Below are 23396 nucleotides of genomic sequence, written 5' to 3'. Positions count from 1 at the left end.
TTTTTACTTACAGCCACTTTTATAGCCCTCTAAAGGTTAACAGCTTACCAGATTTGTAAAAAAATTTCCCTGACTTCAAGATAATTCACTCTGCTTTTTATTAGGGACTTTAAATGGAGAGGAAAAGAGCTGTACTAATTTTCTCTTTCTCTTTTTTTTTTCTTTTTTTATATTTGTGGACGTGTCGTGTTATAGTTACATTAGGTCTGAATGACCAGGAGTCACTTTCCCCTCTTTATACTGAGTGGTCTTTTCTTGGCTTATTTAAAAGCCTGTTTATGCAAAGTTAATATTTTTCTCCTCTCAAATAGTATCACTTCTCATTTTTATGTTTTATTATTTAAAATACTCAGTGTTTATCTATGTCTTCATTGTATATAGGATATTCTATACAGCTTGATTCTATACAAAGCTGAATAATCAATATGTGTGTAATTATATATATTATTAAACATATATATATATATAATTTTCAGATCTCTACTGAATCAGATCCACAGAATATTTGTGTAATTACAACCACTTTACATTTTTCAACTGATAACACCAGTAGCCACTGATAATCAGATGGTGTTTCAGATTGTTCTTGTCTGCTACTTTACTTCTATATTTCATCTCCTATAACTGCTGTGATGTCTCACTGCAAAATGGGTTGGACGGATTCTGATCTCGTTTACACAGATGTAACTTCACTGACTTTCCTGAAACGGGTTCACAGTATGGTGTGAATGAGATCAGAAACCCCCCAGCGCCAGAGGGCTGCTTTAAATATTGAGTCATGTTAATATTTGTTTATCAGGTGAGAGTGAATTCCTGAGTCTTTCACTAGGTAGCTATTTAATGTTTATTTTTATTTTGGGGGCTGCCTCGCAATATCCTGCAGACCTCTGATTTTTTTATTGATGAAGTTTTTATTTTAAAATTTCTCCTTTTAAACCCGTAGCCCTCCTATCAATTACCAACTTGCCAAGTGGTTTCATTGTGTCAGGTTGGATTTGTTTATTGACTGGGGCAGAGTTGTTAAGGGGGAAAGTATTTTTTAAAGGCTTCAGCATAATTCCCAAAGAGTTGGCATTTGTTGGAAGATTACTTAAAATAAGTAAATACAAACAACTCAACGAGCTTTCAAAAGTGAATATTATTTGAGAGGCAGCGAAATGATTTTTCCCCTCTTGAAATTGACATTAGACATAATTTAAATGTTCCTGTGTGGGTGTGAAATTTGATGTGTAGGTGCATGGGCATCCATATGGGTGCATTTGTGTGTGTGTGTGTGTGTGTGTGTGTGTGTTTGTGTGTATGTATAGATGATGTGTGTGTGTGTAGATAGATATAGATATCACATAGGTACAATCCAATTATCACAGGATGTTTTATCTCTTTAGATCACTGCCAGTTTGAAAATTTGAAGTGTTCGTGGTTAAACATCCATTCAGCTGATCTGGATAGACCTCTGAATAATGTAGACCTCTGAATAAAAGCATCTCTCATATGCACTGAGCATTTTAAATAATAAACACACTTACACGAAACAAATCTCGAACTCTCATTGTTATAACAAGGACATGCCGAGTTCTGACAACTTTCTTCCTTTGCAACTAAAGTGTTACATTCCTGGATATTTTGAGCTTTTAAAAATATGGTTGGCGATTATTTGCCCCCGACACGGTGCCTTTTAATTCCTTTAAAAATCTATTCTTGTTTCTAGGATGTTTTTTTTATATTATTTTAGCTTTGAGCATACTTATTTTTTAAACAATTTGAAATAAATCCCCTAAATACATTAGGGCTCTTGACACCATCCGTCCTCTGTGGAGGCTAGATCTGACGAACAACAGGAGAAAGTTGGCTGGCATTTCATTAACAATGTTAGTTATTATTTCTGAAAAGCCCTAAAGAGGAGAAATATTAAATTTATGTAATGCAATTTTCATTTTTAAGGGGGCTAAATTGCATTAAACACAACTTCATTTCCTCGAAGTGAATGATAACTGAGAGAGCCTGTCTTTTCTGCTTAGCCATGGGGGTGGGGTGGGGGAGCCAACCAAATTGTAAAACAAAGTATTTTGTGTCTTTTAATGGGCTAGGGGAAAGTATTTCAATATATTCAGTGGAAGGGCCAATGTTCCTGCCAAACAGCAAAGTGATCAATAAAAAGCAATTAATCAACTAAATGGTGTTTTAAACTCTGTTCAGGAGAGCTAAAAACCAAACTGATGAGGCTAGTGCCTTGAAGTGTTTGTGTGGGGGCCATATACAGAGGTGCCGGGAAACTCGGGAGTATGATATTATTTCATAATTAGGTTCCACTGGAATATAGATATGGCAACATTTGTCTCCACCGTAAAGCAATTGATTGATATCTTTGAAGTCATTTGGGAGGCGCGATAAATTTCCAATCGCAGTATTTCCGTGTATTTTAAGTGTCCCAGTTATTTTAAGTTTGATTTACCCCTTTTTACACTTTTGAAAAAATAAAGAATATAGTAATCGACTTTTAAATAGCGATGTGTTTTGGACTATGGGGTGTGTGTGTGTTTCATTCTTGTTACACACCACGGAATGCCATTTCAAATGATTGAAGACACTGTGATCTGGAAATCGAACACGTCTCTCTTGGCACAGTTCTGACCAGGAATAAAGTTAGTAACCTCATGTTGGCATCCGCAACAAAACCTCTTTTTTGGCCATTTTACCACTGGATGAAACGAGCTGAAAGTGTGGAGAGAGGGGGACATTCCAGTGGCTAAGAGGTGCCCCTGCAAAACGTGGATTGCTGAGCGATGGCTTGCAGCTTTTCCTGGCATTTCTCTGCTTTTGGATTCGGAGCTCAAACCTGACCCTGATACCATCCTTGCAAGCTGAAATCTAAACTGCTTCTCTCGCTGAATAAGTAAGAGCGCGCCTTCTTCTAAAACCAGTGAGCTCATATATTTCTAAGTATAAACTGAACCCTTTGACATCTCTCTCTCTCTCTTGCCTGCGTCCCCCAAATAATTTTAAAACTCCCCAAGCCTGCAGTTATTTCAGTTTCAGTGGGAGAGGTGCCCGGTTTGTGCGTGAGTGTTTGTCTGGGGTACACGCGCTTCTTAACTCGGCTTTATTTCCATGTAGACACAACAAAAATATATTTTTTGCGTTCCTGCCTGGAAGCTTTGGCTTAGCAAAATGATTTTTTTTAAAGAGAAAGTCCCTGTATTTGCTGTTTCCATCCGAGCCCCTTTGGATCTATGGGGTGACTTTGATTTTTGGATATGTTGTAAATATTTCTCTCCCGCCCCGACACCAGTTCGTCCGCCCTAAGCCCCTTCAGCACCGACGGGTTGGACAGCTCCTCCGAGAGCCTTGTAGTCGTTAGGGGCAGATTTGTCAAGGCAGTACCCGAGGGGGCAGTTCACTTCAACCACAGGGCAGCCTACAAAAAACTTTCTCGGTTCAGCACTTGGGGAGGGAGGAAAATTACCGCCACCCGGGCTCAGACCCCAGCCAGGGAGCCGCCTCTGTCTAAACGCGAAGTGATCTCTCTGGAAAATCTGCCAGTAGCTGCGCATCGATTGGCCTCCATGGGGCCTGTTTTGCTTTGCAGCTAGACACACAAAGTGCAACTGGAGGGGGAAAAAAATCCCCCAGACTCTCAAACCATCACAACAAAACCATTAACCATAGAGGAGAGAGGATTATGAGGGAGGGGGACGGAAGCGGGGCATTGCCTCTCTGGGTCAGTGGGTGGGGTTTTTTTTGGAGGGGGGGTGGTTGGGGCCCTTTTGAGACGCATTGTGCACTAGGTTGAAATGTGTAATGTTGTGTGGGTAGCGTGTGCGTTGCCCTGGGAGGTGAGGAAGTCAGGCGGGACTGAGTTCAGGTTACCAGCTGGAACCCAGGCGATCTAGGGAGTCTGACTCCAGGGCTGTGAGCCTCTACCCTTGACCTCGACCAGCAGGGGCTTTGACAGTAGTAGCCCTTAAGCCTCTCCCCTCCCTGTGTGGCCATGAACCTCCCTCCCAGTACAACACCCGGATCTCTCATGTAGCCTCTTCCCTTTCTAACAATCCCCACACACACACACACATACACCAGCTCCCCCATTTTAGCCCTACAGCAGGCGAGCCCAATGGAAGAGGTTAGTGCACAGATCTAGCTCGTCTGTTTCACACACACTCCCCTTCTTTCTCCGTTCACACTGACCCCACAGGAACACGTGCAGTTCCCGGTCCACTCTCTGCAGCTGTTTTGTTTGTTTTTAAACAGGGAGATGAGCCCATCTTTTAATCCAGCGGCTGGAAATCGGTTGGTTGGTTGGGGTTTTTTTTTGTTTGGTTTTTTTTTTTTGGACAGGGACAATCCTGTCTCCTTGGCCCGGTTAAAATGCAGGGCAGATTATCCAATTTCCCAGAGCGCACCTGGTGAGATTTGGGGCGGGGGGGGGGGGGAACACACATTTGTGGTGTGTCCACCCCACCCCGCCCACCAAATCCTGACTTCCTCCCCACTCTTCACTAAACAACCAGTCTCCCCAGTCTTTCTCTCTCTTTTTCTACGCTGGCTTCGTAGATTGCTGCATACTGCATTGATTACTTCAGTGATGTCTCTTTGAGGAAAAGAGGGTAAATATTCAGAAATGCTCCATGGAACTTAATACTTGGCGTTTTCCAGGTTGTGAACCACAAAGGCTCCAGCTGGAGAGAAGGATACAGCAGCTGCGGATCCTAATGGAAACCCCCCAGCCCTCCCTTGCAACTGGAGCTTTTAAGATCCTTTGAAGAAACTGCCAACCATGAACTGATTTCTCTGGGTTCCTGTGTCTGTAGCCCCCCGGACTCCCCTTTGCTCGCCTATTATCATTATCGTCATTTTATTAAGATGCCTATTTGAATACACTTACTTAGATCAGACAATAGGATGAATCTCTTCCCATTTCACTGGGTCTGAGATCCATTCACAAAAGGGGGTTAGGATGTTCCCCCAATTAATCTATACACCGGGGGACTCTTGGAGAGTTTTTACTTTGTCCCAGGGCCGCCAATATCTACTTTTGTAATTGTTTCGGTTGAAATCATTGTGAGTATAAGGGGAGGGGATTAGGATACTACATCTGCATTTTGCAGAACATAGATACAGAGGCTTACCAAGATTTAGAAGCTATTAATATTGTGCACAAAGCTAAAAAAATCTCGCGTTATTGGCTCCGTGGGATCATTATTGGTCGGACAGGAATGATTTTAAAAACGGATGAGTCCCGTTTAAACCGCATTTCAGCTCTGTGGCTAATTAAGTGTCCCCTTATACAGTGTGAAAGGTTATGAAACTCTCATAGCTTGGATTGTCACACTTTTTCCGTCTACATATAAGCAAGGCAGAGAGGTGAATATGTGTGTGTGATTTATATATTTAGATTTGTATATATTATATATAGATTTTTTGGTGAGTTCTGTATAAGAGAAATCACAAAAATATAGGAACATGCATTTGCAATTTCTATACTATTTAGATTTACATGGGGTTTTTATGATCTCCTACATAAGGTAGGTAAATCACAAAAATATAAGAATGTACACAGTTGTGTGGCTTTATATAGATTTATAACCCAAGCTTCCACATAGACTCTCTAAGTGGGTTTGTATAGATTCATCTATATTTAAATACAGACTCTATATAGATTATTTGTGATCTCATACATAAGAGAGAGGCATTACAAAAATACAGGTATTATACAGAGGAGAGACAGAGATTTCCTGAAATCCACGAGGGACTTCGCTGTTGGTTCGACGTGGAAGGGGCTCAGATACCACGGTGATGGGCAGCAGTGTAAAGCTAGACAGATATGGTGTATTTATTCAGTTGGATAGATAAAGATATAAATATTTTGGGGGAAGTATTAAATATACATTTTAACCCTGAGCCACGAAGTATTGCAACAAACTGCAAAGTCAATATAATCTAGATTTCCGCACCCCCCCACGCCCCTTTTCTCTCTGTCGAAGCCGGGCCCGATCGGGTTAAATCAGGTTGGTTGCTGATTGCACATCTGTCAGATTTTAGGCTTGGTGACGTGTGAGAAGCAGGAAAGCGGAGTGTTTGCTAGTGAAATCGATGAGAGTAGCTATGGGCTGGAGTAGGGCAGTATTCTCGGGAGGGAGGAAGGGAGGGAGGAGATCAGTGTGTGTGTGTGTGAGTGTGTAGCAGACACAAAGAGGATGGAACTGTTCTGAGCTACACCTATTAAAACCAGAGGGAGCGAGAGATCTAATCCGTCCCCCCACACCACCAAAACACAGCCGGTAGCTAATTGCTGGAGCCCGCTGCTGCTTTGCAAGCACTTTGCTGGAGATCTCCTGGACTACCCTAAAAGGGCTGAATGATCAGGGAAGAGGAGACCTTTCCTTCCCCTCCACATTCCCGGACACAGGAGCCCCTCTGCTGAAAGCTCCAGGAAGGGGGGATCTGAACCCCTGCTGCTGATTTTCATTTCTTTAGTATTACTCTTCTTGTCGTTGTTGTTTTTATTTTATTTGTTTATATTTTTACATCCCCCCCCCTCCCCCGCATGCCTAGAAAAAGCACCGGCCGCACTAGGTAAGCCAGGTTCTTCATGAACTTTCTCACTTTGATTGGGGTTTAAAGGGAGGGGGTGGGGGGAATTCTCCAGCCTCCCTCCTCTCCCCCCCTTCCTTCCCCCAAATCCATCCAGCATTGGGTTAGAATGTGTCCAGTTTCTGATCAGTTTGAAAGGGGCTTGTGTGGGGGCTGGGGAGAAATGATGAGCCCTTGTCTTCCTGGGGCTGCAGCCGAGACCAGTGGATGTTAGATTTCCCACACTGGAGACAAGATCTGGTCGCTGAATACAGAGGGGACTTCCCGCTTTGGCTGTCCATCCCCACTGATAAAGGCAGAGAGGTTTCCTCAGACCCCCTTGAAATCTGGCAAGCCCTTCCCCACACTCAAGAACTGAAAGATTAATGAGTCGCAAAGTAGATAAAGAGAGGATGCACTAGCCGGCAGCCATGAATGTCCAGCTGGGTTTGGAGAACACCGGGGACATGTCCAGCCAGGAGCAGGAGCTGATGCATGGCCAAGGCAGAGCTTTACACTCCGCTCTCTCCAGACCGTCTCTGGTGGCCTCGGTGCTGGACGGCAGTGAGTATCACCGAGCCGAGCACCACCTGGCCACCTCTTTGCACCCGGGGCTTGGCTTTGGGGGGGATTCGCCCACCGGGGCCGCCAACAGCTACACCACCTTGACCCCTCTGCAGCCGCTGCACGAGAAATTCCACCACCAGCACCATCACCCCCAGTGCCTGCCGGTGGGCAACGTGATTGGGAGCTTCACCCTGATGAGGGAAGAAAGGGGCCTGGGTTCTGGCGCTAACTTTTACAGCCCTTACCACAAGGATCTTGGCATGGGGCAGAGTCTGTCGTCCCTGCCCAGCCCGAACCTGACCCCCATGCATAGCTACAGCCACCCTGCCGGACACCTGGGCAACGAGAAGATGGTGGCGGCCAATAGCTTCGAAGCCCACCCTGCCATGTTTGGCAGGATCGACCAGCACTTTTCCAGGGAGCTTTCCCCCTCCCAGAACTCCACCATGGGATCCCCCAACAGCATGGGCCAGCACCACTATGTCCATGCCCGGCCGGACGTGACTTCCAGACCCAACCAGCCCATCTCCACCCAAACCACCGTCCTCTCCAGCCAGCTGGAGGAGATCAACACCAAAGAAGTGGCCCAGCGGATCATCGCTGAGCTCAAGAGATACAGCATCCCCCAGGCCATCTTTGCCGAGAGGGTGCTGTGCCGGTCTCAAGGCACCTTGTCAGACCTTCTCAGGAACCCTAAGCCCTGGAGCAAGCTCAAGTCCGGGAGGGAGACTTTCAAAAGGATGTGGCGCTGGCTGCAGGAGCCCGAGTTTCAGAGAATGGCAGCTTTAAGGTTAGAAGGTAAGATATTTTTTATGAGCATGGTCAGGAACTGAGCCTGGAACAATACAGGGATATATGGAGCTGCCTCTTGATTTTGGGGAGAGAGAGAGAAAGAGCAAAGGTCACCAGCTCTGAGACTCTGCTAATCTCTTTGCAAACTGGAAGGCCTGAATGAAGCCGCAATGCACGAATAATTACACCCTGAGCCTTTATTGCTTGGTAATACAGATCAGAGCTATTGATTAGAACTTGCAATGTACACGCCCACATTATGGGGGGTGGGGGTGATTGGGTTGCAAAGGAATCTCCGGATGCCTTCCCTCTCCTGCATTCCCCTGTATTGTTTCGGGGTGGTTTCAACATACACACAAGGGGCTTCATCGTTTTTTCTTCACCTGCCTTCTGCCCTTTATGCTGGTAAAGCCATTTTGTCACCTCACCCTGCTCCTCGTGTTGCCATGGTGTGATTGAATGTCTCAGCCGCACGATCAAGATGGAGACCTTGTTCTCAATGGTTGTGTACCATATCCCGTGGCGTGGAAGCCTGAGCCAAAGCTGATGGGAGTCTCCACTGATTTCAGCGAGCTTTGGATGGGGTCCAAATAGCACTGAAGACAGCGATGTTTCTGCGCTGCTGTTATTATTGTAGGGTCAGTGGGAGGAAGTTGTAGGGGAGAATCTCCACAGATGGAGGATTTACAGTGCTGCCCCCTTGCAACAGATGGGAGGGGACGGCCTTTTTCATTGACCAAAACCCCCAAGATTTTCTAAAGTGCGGGCCGGAATTTCAGCTGGTATAAACCAGCGTGACTCCCATTGGCTTCAGTGGCACAATACTGATTTACGCCAAAGTCCTGGTTAGGCAAGCCAGGCTGGATCAATCCCAAGGCCCATCTATCCTAGTATCCGACTGGGGCCGGCACCAGATGCCTCAGAGGGAGGTGTAAGAAACCCTGCAGTGATGTGACAACCTGGCGTAGGGGCTTCTCCCCCTAATAGTCTAGAGCTTGACTTAAGTCCTGAAGCAGGAGACTCTTAAGCATACGATTATCATTAAATGTGTGCTTAAGTCCCATTAAAATCTAATATCTAACATTAACTAATATCCTTTTGTAGGGAGGGACTTTGCTGAATTGAGGCCAGTTGAGGATTTGACCCTTATCCAAAGCGAGGCTCCTAAATCCCTATTTAGGCTTCTAAATAATTGGCCTAAATTTTTTTTCCCCCAGCTGTTACCGCTGGGAGCTGGTGAGCGTTTAGCGCTTCCAAAAATGAGACTATTTATTTAGTGGCCTCAATATGGATCTAGGAGCCTAACTGTCGTCCTTCGTTTTGAAAAATCTTGGCCCAAATCTTGGTGGCTGGTGATTCTTCAGATCATCACTGCAGTTCAATGAGTTTGCATGGCTGTTCGGAATGATTCTGCTTCTTTTATGTTCCTTTCTCCTTCATGCTTGCGAGGCTCTCCCGTCATCTTCAGAAGGGATGGTGCGGTTGAAAAGCGAAGGTTAAAAGATAAAGCCAATGCGAGGCACTGTCTGTGTTTCAGGCTCTCAGCCTGGTCCCAATCTCTCTGACTTGCCTCCCGGTGAGCCAGTTAGCGTTGGTTGTGTGCGTATGTCTATTAAAAGCCATGTGACAACGGCCTTGGCCCCATCATATGACACAGCAGGGCCCTGCGATAACAGCTTCTCTTTGCTCGTTAGCCGCTAATGATGCTGTTGGGAGGCTTATGGCTCCATTGGGAAAGGGGAAACAAAATGGGGGTGTTTGTGGCTGGTGGGAATGATATTTAGACACCCTAGGACTCTCCCAACCCCCGAGTTTTATTGCCGTCTCTTAGCAGGAGAAGGAGCAGGCCTGGGCAATAGGAAGCAGGGCAGGCTCAGGGACTGAGCCATAGCGTCAAGTCCCCCGGTGGCTGCCGTGAGCTTTAGATCCAGCGTTTAGTTATTTTCAGAGGCATCTCGCTCCAGTTGTGTGCTGTGCTTTCCGTCCTCCGGCTCCTCTCGCGGCGCGAGACGTTGACAGTGTTTAGTTCTGCCGGGGCTCGTGGGAAAGCAGAGGGCTTCTCTTGGGTGCGGTTCCCCAGAGAAATCCTAGGGCTGGAGACGGCTGTGGGGGCTGCACTAGCTGCATGAGGCCTTTCCTCACCTCTGATTTCTAGCATTGACTAAGAAAGCCATTGGCGTGGGGTTCTTGTCACAGTGCCCAGGCCCTGAGGTTAGCACCGTGAAGGCCGAGGACCAGATCCTGTGATGCCGAAAGCATGGCAGAGGGGTGGTTGGTTGTGTTGTCCTGATCCGACTACTGAGCCATGCAAGCTGCTGTCCCCGGAACTGTCGGAGCAGAGCCTCATGGCTGCTTAACATCGGGCAGCAGTGGCTGTCTTCGATTGTGTCCCCTCTGCTGTAGCAGGGTGGGCAGCCGGGAATGAAGCTGTCCAAGAGGCGTGGGGGGCAGAGAAGGGTATAGAAGGCCCCGCTGCACACCAGCCCCCAGCTTAACCCAGCAGTGGTGAATGTTGTGAGTGCGTTCCTGTGGGCTTGTGTTGCGTGATCTGGCCTGCGGACGGTGACCCTGGTCTGCATGCAGGCAGCCACTGTCGCTAGGTGTCGTTGGTGAGCACCGGGGAGTTAGCTGCAGCCCTGTGTTAGCAACGCCGTTTGGCTGGGCTAAGAGAAGTGTTCGGCTTCCCGCTGCATTGGCTGGAGGGGTAGGCTTGGGGCAGTAAACCTCCAGTTTGCAATTCCTATGCTCCCTGGACTTGCAAGTTTGAACCCCAATAGAGTTGACTCATCTCCACCCTTCTGGGAGAGACACACTGAGCTCTACGGGGCCTGTCGCCCTTTGGATGATCCCCAGAGAAACCCGGGTCTGTTCTGCATGGATGAGAAAACCCGCCCAGAGAAGGAGAGTTGCCCTCACAGATTTTAAGGCCAGAACGGCTCCGTTAGATCACCCAGTCTGACCTCCCGGAGCACAACTGAGTTCTAGCATCTCTTCCAGGCAAGCAGCCAGTTTTGATCTGAAGATATCAAGAGATGGAGAATGCACCACTTGCCTTGGCCGGCTGGTCCAATGGTTAGTCATCTGCACTGTTAATAATGGGAGCCTTTTTTTGAGCTTGGATTTGTCTAGCTTCAGCTTCAGGCCATTTGGTTCTCATGCTGCCTTTTTCCACAAGACCAGTGGTTCTCAACTGGGGGTATGCAAACCCCTGCAGGTGTGCAGAGGTCTTCCAAGGGGTACATCAACTCAGCTAGATATTTGCCTAATTTTACAACAGGCTACATAAAAATCACTAGCGAAGTCAGTACAAACTAAAGCTGACAGGGGTTTCAGACCCTGCGCAGGAATGTCTACACTACAATTTTTAGCCCCCCAGCGCAAGCCCAAATCAGTTGACCTGGGCTCTGAGAATCACTGTTGTGGGGTTTGGTCTGCAGTGTAGACTTACCCTTGGTCTCTCCCCATAAGGCATTTTCTCCAGTCCTCAAATAATTTTTGTGTCTCTTCTCTGCCCCTTCTCTAAGTGTTCAGTATCCTTTATAAACTCTGGTCACCAGAACTGGCTGCAATATCCCCATAGCAGGGAAATCCCATCCCTACTCACTACTTCCCTGTGTTTACGTCCAAGTATGACATTAGCCCTTTTTTTTCCACAGCATCACAGTAGGAGCTCATGTCCAAGTGTTTGTCTCCTATGATCCTTAAATCCTTTTCAGTCACTGCCTTCAGAGCCCCGTTCCATAGCTATGGCCTCATCTCTGCGGATTCAGTTGATCCCTCCTCCACTGTTCAGCATACTGCAGGCTAGACGGTTGTTTCCACCCCAGAGGTGGCTGCCTACCGGTGATTTATGTTATTATTTTTGGTTATGCCATAGCGCCTCGAAGCCCCAGTCATGGACCAGGCCCCCACGGTGTCCAGTCCTGGACAAACATGGAACAAAGAGCGGGATCCGGCCCCCAATCCAGTCTTGTTGCCTCCACTGAGTAAGAGCCACCCATGAGATCAGCCCCTGTGCTTTGGGCTCTGAGCTGGCTCAGCGAACGTGGGAGACAGAAAGGACCTGGGGGTCTTCCTGTGCTGCTGACTTTGAAGTTGTGCCCAGCGTGGGGCCTGGTGGGATTGTGCCCTTATGCAACAGCACACACGTCCCTCTGCCTGCGGCCCACCAGCAGCTGTGCTCACGTGGCGCCATTACCGGTGGGAAGTGAGCTGCAGGGAGGCATTCCGGGGGATCAGGATTGGGGTATGGAGGCAATCCCTATTTCAGGAGGAGGCGAGACTCCAGATCTCTGGCTGGGGGAGGCTGCAGATCGTTGGGCCCGGGGAGGGAACTCAACATCAGGTATTTTTGCCAGGCACTTTTTGCCAAGAGAAGCCGGGCTCGCCGGGGTTCATGGCGAAATCTTGACTTGTGAAAGGGGGCCCGCCGTGCCGAGGTACCAGGTTTTGCACAGGGATTGTCCTGCAATGTAAATCGGAAACTTTGCACAGATCCGGTTGCACCACACGCAGTGACACATTTCCAGAAAAACAGCCCTTGTCAGCGGGCGCTACTCCCTGTAATAAAGTGGGGCCGTACTCCTGGGCTCTGTTCCTCCCCCTGGCATGTGGGGCCCCCTGGGGAGGGCACTTTCACCTCTCTGGGCTTCTGCTTCCCCCTCCTCTCCAGATGAAGATGATCACTCACCCGGAAGGGTGGTGAAGGCTGACCAACGTTTGTAAAGCACTTTAAGGCCCTGGGATGAAAATGGAGCATAGGTTTTGTGCCACGCCCCTGAGGCAGGGCGATCTTCACCTGGGAGGAATAGAAAAGTTTTTATGAAATTTTAAAACCAAACAAAAACTTAATGGGATCTCCCCCCTGCGCGCGCGCACATGCTTTTTAATATACATTTTCCCATGCTGTGTCAGGACAGGAGCATGGAGCCTGGGCCTGAAAGCCAGCAAATGAAACTGGCTAGACTTAGGTAAAGCTACTTTTGCTGTCCAAAGCTGAGTGAAGTGGAAATCAGAGCATCCGTGATGAAAGTCAATGGGGGGGGGGGGAGGTGTGTGTGTCTTAGGGTTTTATATTGCTGCCCATCACTGTGACATCAGAGCACCTTCCCCATAAAATCAATAGCGTGATATATTTATACAGAAAAAGAGAGGGAGATTATTTAAATCAGTGGTTCTCAAACTTTTTTTCCTGCGGACCACTTGAAAATTGCTGAGGGTCTCGGCCAGCCACTTAATGATCTTTCCAAATATTGATTGTCCCGTTAGCTCACTATTGTAAAGGGCTTTGGATAAAAGCGCTACATAAAAAAATGAATATTAATTAACTTTTTTTTGTTCTACAAATAAAAGCACACAACTCATATTTTAATAGCAGCAGTCTTACCTTTCTAATACGAGGGATGTGCCCTCTTTCCCCCCCCCCCCCCACGGCAGCCCCTGAGCTGGGAGTGGGAGGGAGGGGGGTCTCTCCCTGGCTGCAGCAGCCCCTGAGCTGGGGCAGGGAAGTGTGGGGGGGCTCTCTCCCTGGCAGCCATAACCCTGGAGCTGGGGAAAGTCACCTCTTTCTCTGGCCGCCACAGCCCTGCACATCCCAAATTCCCCCCGCCCCCTCTTCTCACCACACTGCCCCCTCCCACCTACTCCCTATTCCCCCCCAGGCCACCACCTCACCTTACATGTGCGTCTTCTCCAGGATCCAGGCACCTAATTAGTGGAGCCTCGCCAGCACGGCTCCACTAATTAGGTGGGTGGCCCTTCATTCTTGTGTGCGGCTGCCCAGACAGGCACCTTAGAGGGAACTGTCCGCGGACCACAGTTTGGGAACCTCTGGTTTAAATACATTTAGGTGCCGAAAGATGCAGATTGGCGCCTAGGGGGAGTTTCAAAAGTGCCCACCGGCATGTTCAGGTGCCTAAAAACCTTTACAAATCTGTCCCCGGGCCTTTTTAAAAGATGACGAATGCTTTTAGGCACAAGCACCTGGCCCCATGGGCTCCTGAGGTCTGACTGGGGCTCCTAAGTGCTATCCCAATACAAACAGTCAGTAACAGGTGCCCTGGTTTTCAGACGCCCATCTTGAGACCTTGTTTTCGGAAGGTGGGAACTCAGGCCCCTGTAAGATGTCTCAGGTTGAGCTTCCAAACTTGCTAGTCCCTTTTGCAAAATTCTCGGCCTTAAGCGTGTCACTTTTAGTACAATCAGCTGTTACCATACTATGGGATTGCAGGGAAGGTTGTTTGGGTTTTTTTTTTTAAATATTGATTTAACTTGAAATGAGTCTCTCTTTAGTGTAGCTAGATTATTCCTATTGATTTGAAACTGAGTCCCTTTACAGGTACGTGGCAGATACACAGGGTCCAATCCTGCTCGCGCTGAAGTCAGTAAGTGTTGTGCTGTTGACTACAATGGTGGCTAGCTGTCGCAAGATCCAGCATCCCGGACTCCTGAGAGTAGCGTTGCTGAGTCCACTGCGATTACTTGCAGGAACAAAGATTGCGGGATTTGACCTGTTGTACTGCCAACTCTTTGCAATTTTATTGCGATGCTGTTGGGTTTTCTTAAAGCCCCAGCTCCTGGAGTCAGGTGATGATGTAAGAATCTTGCATTGCCGATGACTTTTTTTATTATTATTATTTCTAACCTTTGGAGTTGTAGAGAGAAGCTTGCAAATGTGGCTGTTAAAGGCTCCAAGAGGAGATGACAAATAAAAACAACCCAGGATTTATTCTAGTTAAAATTCCACGCCTTTAGATCCAATCACGTGATTTTTTGGGGAGAAGGCATTAACTCATGTTGTTTGATTGCTTGTGGTGGGCAATACTAACTCCCTATAAATTAATAGCTTTCCTGAAACAGTGGGAAAATTACAACTAGACATCAGCTGAGATCTTATTAATTCTGCACCATTAAAGTCTATGCAGGTTTTGCCATTGACTCTAAGGAGTGCAGGATCAACCCTTTAGAGACTAAATTTAAAAACGAACTTGCGGGACTTTCTCTGTTTCAACCTAAGGCAGCCCCTTTCCAAAACTGAGGGTGATCTGACATAGGGCTCCTAGAAGGACAGCGCTTGTTAGGAAAAATACAGTAATACTTAGAGGCCGCTCCTCTGCCTGAAGAATACATAATAAAAAGTCGGCCCACACTAGACCTTAATGTGCGGTTTGAGCTTTTTTCCCAGCTTCCTTAGATAAATGTGCTTTGGATTTACAAACAACATGCAATTGTGACGAGGCTGTCAAAGGGGCAGGTACCCTGCCTAGCCTGAGCCTCCAGAAACTCAGACTGGTCTGGTGCCTAAGGTTTGGGACTGGAGTGTCTTTTTGTTTCTGTGTGCAGCACCTAGCAAGTGGGGGCTGGGGTCCAGCCAGCCAGAGCGCTGAACGGGGGTTCAGGAGGTCAGGGATCCTGCCTCTCCTCCTGGGCGAGTCACTGACCCTCTCTGTGACTCAGTTTCCCCTCCCACCCTTTGGCTTGTCTCTTTAGCTTGTAAGCTCTTTGAGGTAGGGACTCTCTCTCTCACTGTAGCAATAGGGTCCCAGTCTTGACTGGGGACCGTAGACACTACTGTAATACGTCTCTGGCTACGTCTGTCCTTTGAGAAGGGAGTGTGGTTGAGCTAGCATACTCCCAATAGAGTGTAGCCTGGCTGGGCACGGGCCAGGAGGGGCCAACTGCCCCAATATGATCCTGTCTGAGATAGGAGGCAATACTCAGGGCCCCCAGCCCCTCTGCTCTGTTTTTATCATGCAAGCTCGATGGCAGCTAGCATCAGTATCAAGCTGGGAATCACGCCACCAGCTTGAAGTGCGTCCATACTCTGTTCTAGTCTAGCTCGCTGAGTCAACTCTCCGCCCTGGGTGCTACCTCCGTTTAGTCTCCTGAGGGCTGTGATACTTTGGTGTAACTCTGGTTATGGGGATGAATGTGGGGGCAGGTGGGAAGTGTTCATGGCTATCCAGGAGATCAGGGAGGATGATCGGTGGGTCCCATCTGGCCTTTGACTCTATAAGCAATACAGACCAAGGCTATTGCCGTATAAGTAAGAGTTGGATTTTGATTTACTTATGGCCTTAGCTGTGTGCAAACAAATACCGCCCCAGACTTCAAACCCAAGCCAAATGGAGCCATATGTTGGCAACTCATAATCAGTAGAAACTTTAACGCACCAATAGTGGATAGTACGTCTCATCCGTGGTTCTCTAAGGAAGGTGAGTATCGTTAGTCCTGTTTTACAGATGGGGAAACTGAGGCACAGAGCAAGGCTGTGGGCAAGATGGCAGGTTAGGGATGGAACCCAGGAGTCCTGATTCCCAGGACCCTAGCTACCCCCCACAGCAGTTCTGTAGCCATTTTTCACCTTAACTGTGCTTTACAAACATTAATATGTCCCCTTGGCCCCTCCTGGGGCGGGGCAAACTATGGGATTGGCCCAGCAGCCTTTCAATCAACCGGTGTTTCCTGCCCTTGGTGTTCAGGTCTGAGTCTCTGTGACCCGTCCATCTTCAGGAGCCCAAAACGGGGGGTGCAAAGCGCGATTGTCCTGATTTGGTGGCGTTCGCAAGGCGCAGGGCTCGGACGGCTGGGCCCTAATTCTGGAGAGCGTGTTGGGGAGCAGGAGAGCAACAATCCCCCTGATATGATGTATCGAGGGGGAAACATCGGTCTAGCTCTGTAACAAATGTGCTGGCGAGGCGTCAGTCCCACAAGCCGTTCCGTGCTGTAGAACCCCGCCCCCGAACCCCATTCATGTGACCCGGGCTCGGTGCGGGTGCAGGGATCCACACGCAAAGCCTAGCTTCCCGGGCCTGAGACCCCGCTACTTAACAAACTGTACTTTGTGCTGCAGGGGGTAGTCAAATACTGATAATCATGGAATATCAGGGTTGGAAGGGACCTCAGGAGGTCAGCTAGTCCAACCCCATTTTAAAGCAGGACTAACCCCAACTAAATCATCCCAGCTGGGCCTTAAAACCCTCTCAGGATGGAGATTCCACCACCTCCCTAGGGAACCCGTTCCAGTGCTTCACCACCCTCCTAGTGAAATAGTGTTTCCTAATGTCCAGCCTAGACCTCCCGCCCTGCAACTTGAGACCATCGCTCCGTCGCAAGCCATTATTACTTGTATGGGACTAGAGCCTGGAGACATTGTGAGCGGACACAGAGTGAGAGGCAGTCTCTGCCCCAGAGAACTTAGACAAGACAGACGAAAGGTGTGGGGGGGAGGGAAACTGAGGCACCAAGCGTGGACGTCCCACTCCCCAAGTCACTCAAACAGGCCCATGGCAGGGCAAGGAATAGACCCAGTCTAGTGTCTTAGCCCTTAGATCTGAATGGTGAGTAAAAATGTTGTGGTATCATGGGTAAGTGTGATGAAGCTATAGCGGTATGAACATTCTGCTGTTCCAGCTTTGCTGGGAAAAGGGGAGAGGGGGCTGCTTTGCGGGGGTGTTGCATTAGGGGGTGCACAGGTCAAGAAGGGCATAGACCCCCCCCACACACACACACACGCACACGCACACTCCTTCCAGAGCCTCCTGGCCTGTGTGTTTCAGCGCAGAAATCCAGGCCCCCCGGGGGAGTCAGGCTGGCCATTCCAACCCCACCTCCGCCGCAGTGTGGCACGGCGCGTCCCCTTTGCAGAATCCGCTCCAGTACGTGAGCCACAGACAAAACACTGGGCCTTGCTGCTGCAGAGGAATCGAAGAGCGAGGCTGGGAATCGACAACGGGCGGGGGGGGCGAGCAGCAGCTGCAGCTGCAACGGGGGCTAAACAGAACCAGCTGGAAAACAACCAAGTTGCCCCTGCTCCCACTGGAGCCAGGCCCCTGGTTTGAAGGGGAGCAGCCTGGTGGATGGAGACAGGGATCCCAATTCTTGTGCTAATGCCGGTGTGGCTCCACCGAGGATCCGAGCCAGAGCCCGCTGAAAACCCTGGAGATTTGCTAGCATAAAACCAGGGAGAGACCAGAACTGGGCCCAGTCCGTCAGCCCTGCTCTTTGGAGCGATCTCTGGATCGGCTTCCCCCTGGAAACCAAAACCAGGTGCCGCTCAGGTCAAGCTTCCCCTGCCCCACACATCTCTCCTCCCCACGCGTCTCACCCCCTTCAGGGGTCCAGGTCTGGGTTCCACAGCCTGGTCATCAGTGACCCAAAGCTGTTTCCCTCTGATGGCTGCTTTGTGTGAAACGACTTGTTGGGTCTCAGCCCCTGTTATCAGAGACAAAAACATCCAGCACCATGATGATGCCCTTGGAGGGGGGAACTACCTGAAATGGCTGAATTGAAATAAAAAACCGGGGGGTGGGAATCTTTGTTTCAAGGCAACTCAAAATGTCCAATGAACGTTGAGTTTTCTGATTCAATGGAAAAAATAGTTTTTGGCTAGGAACGATTAGGATTTTGGGGGTGGGGGGGAGGTTTTGGTTTGGTCCCCGCACCAAAAGATCCAGTGGTCGCTCAGCATTATTTTGAAGCGCGGGAATATTCCCTGCTGGAGCTCTTTGAGGCTGGAGGAGTATCTGAATTCTGCCCGACGGTCGGTCAGAAGAAATCATGTAGCACTAGGGTCTTTTCTGGGCCACCTTCAAACACACTCAGAGAGCAAACAGTCTAACAGCTGTCATCCTTCGCCCTAGGAGCGCCTGTGATTGCAGGGTCTCGTAGCACTTTCCTAGCATCGGTTAATATAGTCATTTGCAGGAGAGGAGGGTCAGCACCCCCATTTTACAGATGGGAAAACTAAGGCACAGAGACGGGAGGGAATTTGCTTGAAGGGACACAGGAGGTCGGCTGCAGAGATAGGAAACCCACACAGGGAATGAGACTGGGAATCCTGAGTTCTGTTCCCACGTGCGCCAGTGGCTTCTTTTCTGTGAACTCCACTTTCCCCCTCCGCAAAATGGGGCAAAAGATACTGACCCTGCGGGGTGGGGGGGGCACTTTGAGAGTCTTACTGGAAAGGAGCCGCTATTTGTGGTATTATAAACACACCCCTTTCCTGGAGCTGGGAATAGAACCCAGGTGTCCTGTCTCCCAGTCCCCTCCTGCTCTAACCACTAACCGCGCTCCCTAGTCTAGTGTCAAAAATGTAAATGAAACATGCATGTCCCTGAGAGACAGAGCAATTGACTCCTCTCCTGTTTGAATGAGGCAATGCTCTGTAACCTAGACCAAACGGCTGGGGTAAAATCTCAGGGGCTGGGGGCGACACGTGGGAGAATGAAGTCAGACAGCTGGGGACTGGCTGGGCTGCACGTTACCAGTCAGAAAATGTCCCCTGCTAGCAGTGGCTGCTGCTCTGTCATCTTAGGATCTGTGCCAATTCCAGCTGGGGGAGCCATGAGCCGGACTTCAGGGAGCCGGGTAATTAGCGAGAGGGGAGCTGCTCTAGATTTGACGGGCAGGTCGAGTCAGGATGTTGGCTGGGTGCAAACAGAGACAAGAGAGGGAGAGGGGCTAGGGCTGGGGCCGGGGCTTAGGCCACAAGCCTGTCATTTAGGAGACGTCCCAGCTAGGCTCAATTCCTTCTGCCACAAACTTCCTGACCCTGGGCCAGTCACTGAGAGTACCTCTACGCTGCAGTGAAAAACCCGCGGCCGGCCCGTGCCAGCTGATTTAGGCTCGGGTTCAGGGGCTGTTTAACTATTACGCAGATGTTCAGGCTCAGACCCTGAGTGGTGGGAGGGTCCCAGAGCCTGGGCTGAAGCCTTCACCCGAAGGTCTACCCTAAGCGTACGTCTACACTGCAAAAAACCCCTAAAAACCATGGCAACCAGCCTCAGCACTCGGGTCTACAGACTTGCAGTGGCACTAAACATAGCTGTGTGGCCGTTCCTGCTCAGGTTCTGAAACCAGGCTGGGGGGGCGGGTACCCTCTGGGATGTCTACCCTGCCTTGTGAACCTGTATCTGTGGGACCTGGACCTGTGGACTTGGTGTTTTCAAGCATCCATGCTGCGTTGTAAACCTGGGTTTGCAGCTGCTGGACCCACGTCTTGCAGCGTACACACTGCCCTGTGCAAACCTTCTGGCTAGGGTCTGCGGCTTGAGCTGCGTCCGCACTGCAGAATGACAGGGCTTTGATCAGAGTTTCAGCGGGACTCAGGCTCAGACACCCCCCAAGACAGGCCATAGGATATGGGTCCTCAGGGGTTGCTGACCCACATCAGACTGATTTGTGTGGCGATGGATAGGTGGTTGGGGCTCAAACCTGAGTCTGACCCAGCTTCACAATGCAGTGTAGACGCAAGATCTAGCTCCTGGGGGGGGGGGGGGGGGCTGCAGAGGTTTACGGACCCCATGTCAGCTGAGGATGCAGACAGGACCAATGAGTCAAATCTGCCCAGCCCTCCATCAAAGTGGCAGCTGCTCCCAGCCAGAGCGACTCTGAACATTGGGCAAAGAGAAGCCCACAATCGGGAGAATTTCACGGAGGGACACGGTGCAGATTTCTGGCCTGGTGGCTTCACGCTGCAGCCAGGCGGTCCCCAGTGCCCCATTAAAGCAAGAGAGCGGGGTTTAGTGATTTTAGCAGGGAGAGCCAGCATTCCTGGGCTCTAGTCTCTGTTCTGGGAGGGGAGTGGTTCCTAGTGGTTCATAGACTCATAGATATTTAGGTCCGAAGGGACCATTATGATCATCTAGTCCGACCTCCTGCACAACGCAGGCCACAGAATCTCACCCGCCCACTCCTGCAAAAAACCTCTCACCTATGTCTGTGCTATTGAAGTCCTCAAATCGTGGTTTAAAGACTTCAAGGAGCAGAGAATCCCGTGCCCCATGCTACAGAGGAAGGCGAAAAACCTCCAGGGCCTCTTCCAATCAGCCCTGGAGGAAAATTCCTTCCCGACCCCAAATATGGCGATCAGCTAAACCCTGAGCATATGGGCAAGATTCACCAGCCAGATACTACAGAAAATTCTTTCCTGGGTAACTCAGATCCCACCCCATCTAATATCTCATCACAGGCCATTGGGCGTATTTACCATGAATATTTAATGGTTAGAGCAGGAGACGTGGGCTGGAGGACTCCTGTCTTCTGTTTCCAGCTCCTGAGGGGAGCATGAACTAGCGTCTGGGCCTGGGATCCAGGACTCCCGGGTTTTATTCCTGGCCCTGAGTCTCTGCATGCCCTCAGGCAGGAGCATCCCCCTCCATTTACCCATCTCTCCTAACACCCCACAGTGCGGGGCTGGGAAGCTCCATGACATTCCCATGGAAAGCACCAAGTAATGTTGCAATACCTGGGTCCATTGTTTCGGCGGGGCTGGGGGCTGGGTACCAGATGGACGTGGCAGGGATGCAGACTGGCGAGCAAGGCAGGTGCCAGAGCCCATCCATGCCACAGAGACCCAGGCTGCCATCGGGGAAGGGAGGAGGAGAGAATTCCTGGCTGATTTCCAACCTCCCCTGGGGTGCTTTATTTAAGGGAAGCCATTGATTTTTTTCTCTCTCTCTCTCCTCCTTGCAGTCAGTCAGTCAGTGACAGTCACAAGCTAGTAGTCAATAGCCCACAATTCCCTGCGCCCGATTCCCCAGGGGGGCTTTTCTGCAAGGGCAGCATTGATTTTGGATTTGCCAAAATTTGCCCCCTCTTTTTGCATCCCTCCCCCAGCCTGTGTTTATCCTCTATGCAAAGCGAGGGCAACATTCTCTACGGAGGCGAGTCCCTGGAAGCGGATTCTCGTTCACACGGTGGCTCTGGGAGCGGCCTGAGAGTGGGTGTATTTACAGGAGTGGCGAATAAGAACTGGGCCCAGCTGAGAGACAGCGTCAGCAGAGATTCTTCCTCTCAGCCACCTTAAAACCCAACCTGGCCATGGCGGCCGGGTAGCCACGGAGCCATGATGGAGGCCATATTGCTGGAGTCCTGGGCCAGTCAGCCTTCCTCTGGGGGCTGGAATCTCCATCCTTAGAGGTTTTTAAGACCCAGCTTGACAAAGTCCTGGCTGGGATGATTTAGTTGGGGTTGGTCCTGCTTTGAGCAGGGGGTTGGACTAGATGACCTCCTGAGGTCCCTTCCAACCCTAATCTTCTATGATTCTGTGAGAGAGATCAGGCCCTTTGGACTCAGCCATATCTTCTCCATGGGCCAGCGGCTGTTTTTTAGCTCGGTAAGGTTTCGTATCCTAGCGAAGATGCTTAAAGGAAGCGTTGGCTGTTCCCAGTGTTTGTTCTCCTTCAGGGCTGGGGAAGTTCCCCCAGCTATGGGTCTTTTAAGGCTTGGGGGCTGGATCCAGTTGGGAAAGGATTGGCCATGGGGTTTTCGGGGGGCGGGGCCAGGGAGAGCAGGAGACGTGACCTTAAACGACAGCAGGTCGTGTGGGAACAGCGAAAGCAGGTGCAAATTAAATCGGGAAAAGAGGCCACATGGAAGGAGCATGATCCACCACTGAGTGCAGGGGGCTGCCCCAGAGAGCAGAACTGGCCCTCCTGGGCGTGAAGGTTTGAGACCTGGTGACCATTGCCCTGACCCAAAGTGTGTGTGTAGGAGGGATGCTGACTGGGGAGCAGCGTACCCCCCCAGCACCAGTATAAATGCCTGCAAGAGGAGCAGGGCAGCCAAACGTTCCCAGACGTAAAGGGGAAAGGTTGCATCCTTTCCTTGGGCATTGACTCTCCCAGCCCCTCGCCCTTCCCGGAGGGTGGGGGCTGGTTACCCCGGTGCCCCTGTGTCCAGAGAGGATCCTGCCGATCTGCCTGGCCTTTTCCATTGCCATGGCAACCCCCGGTGGGCGATTTATCTCGGCAGCGTGATTCATGGCCACGCTCCCTCATTGCCTGCGTTAACCTTGATGTCACCTGCTCTGCTCCCAGCATCTCTGTCCTGGTGTCTAGGTACAAGGACTAGAGCAGGGACGATGTGCCGGACCCCCACCCTGCCCCGGCACGAGGGGCACCGAGAGAACAGGCTGCTCTGGTCCTTTGGGTGAATCGTAGCAGTAGAGCCACCACTGGAGCCGACCCAATGGGCTTTGGGCACCTAAATCACGTAGGCATCTTGGGATCCCAGCCTGGAATCTTAGGGCCAAAATCCCCCTCTCAGTCACACCCGTGAAATGAGGAAGTCAGTGACCTTACACCCAGGAATCTGAAGGGAGCTCAAAGCCCTGACTGAGGTCAGGGCCCCGTCGTGCCAGGCCCTGCCCAGACACACAGTGCCCGAGGTCAGGGGCCTGTCATGCTGTGCCCTGCCCATACACACAGTGCCCGAGGTCAGGGGCCCGTCGTGCCGGGCCCTGCCCAGACACACAGTGCCCGAGGTCAGGGGCCCGTCGTGCCGGGCCCTGCCCAGACACACAGTGCCCGAGGTCAGGGGCCCGTCGTGCCGGGCCCTGCCCAGCCACGTCCCCGTCCTGACGTCTAGACAGACAAGTGAAGGGTTATTATACTCATTTTAGCGGCTGGGGAACTGAGGCCCAGACAGAGGACGTGACTCGTCCAGGGGAGCCTGTGGCAAAGCTG

The 23396-nt window shown here is 50.2% G+C and overlaps 1 protein-coding gene across 1 annotated transcript in view; it reads left to right on the top strand.

Annotated features, from left to right (window-relative positions):
• The first annotated feature begins 6600 nt into the window (after positions 1-6600).
• The window catches only part of LOC125626044 (hepatocyte nuclear factor 6-like), a 31148-nt gene continuing 14352 nt past the window's right edge, over positions 6601-23396 (top strand). Inside the window, exon 1 of the mRNA XM_048828727.2 lies at positions 6601-7935. Within this exon, the coding sequence (XP_048684684.2) occupies positions 7002-7935 (934 nt within the window). The 5' untranslated portion in view covers positions 6601-7001. The remainder of the gene's footprint in view (positions 7936-23396) is intronic.

The sequence above is a fragment of the Caretta caretta genome, chromosome 24, assembly GCF_965140235.1.
Source record: "Caretta caretta isolate rCarCar2 chromosome 24, rCarCar1.hap1, whole genome shotgun sequence".
NCBI classification, from domain to species: Eukaryota; Metazoa; Chordata; order Testudines; family Cheloniidae; genus Caretta; species Caretta caretta.
The sequence above is the reverse complement of the archived record's forward strand: the minus strand, read 5'-3'. Positions and strand labels throughout refer to the sequence as shown.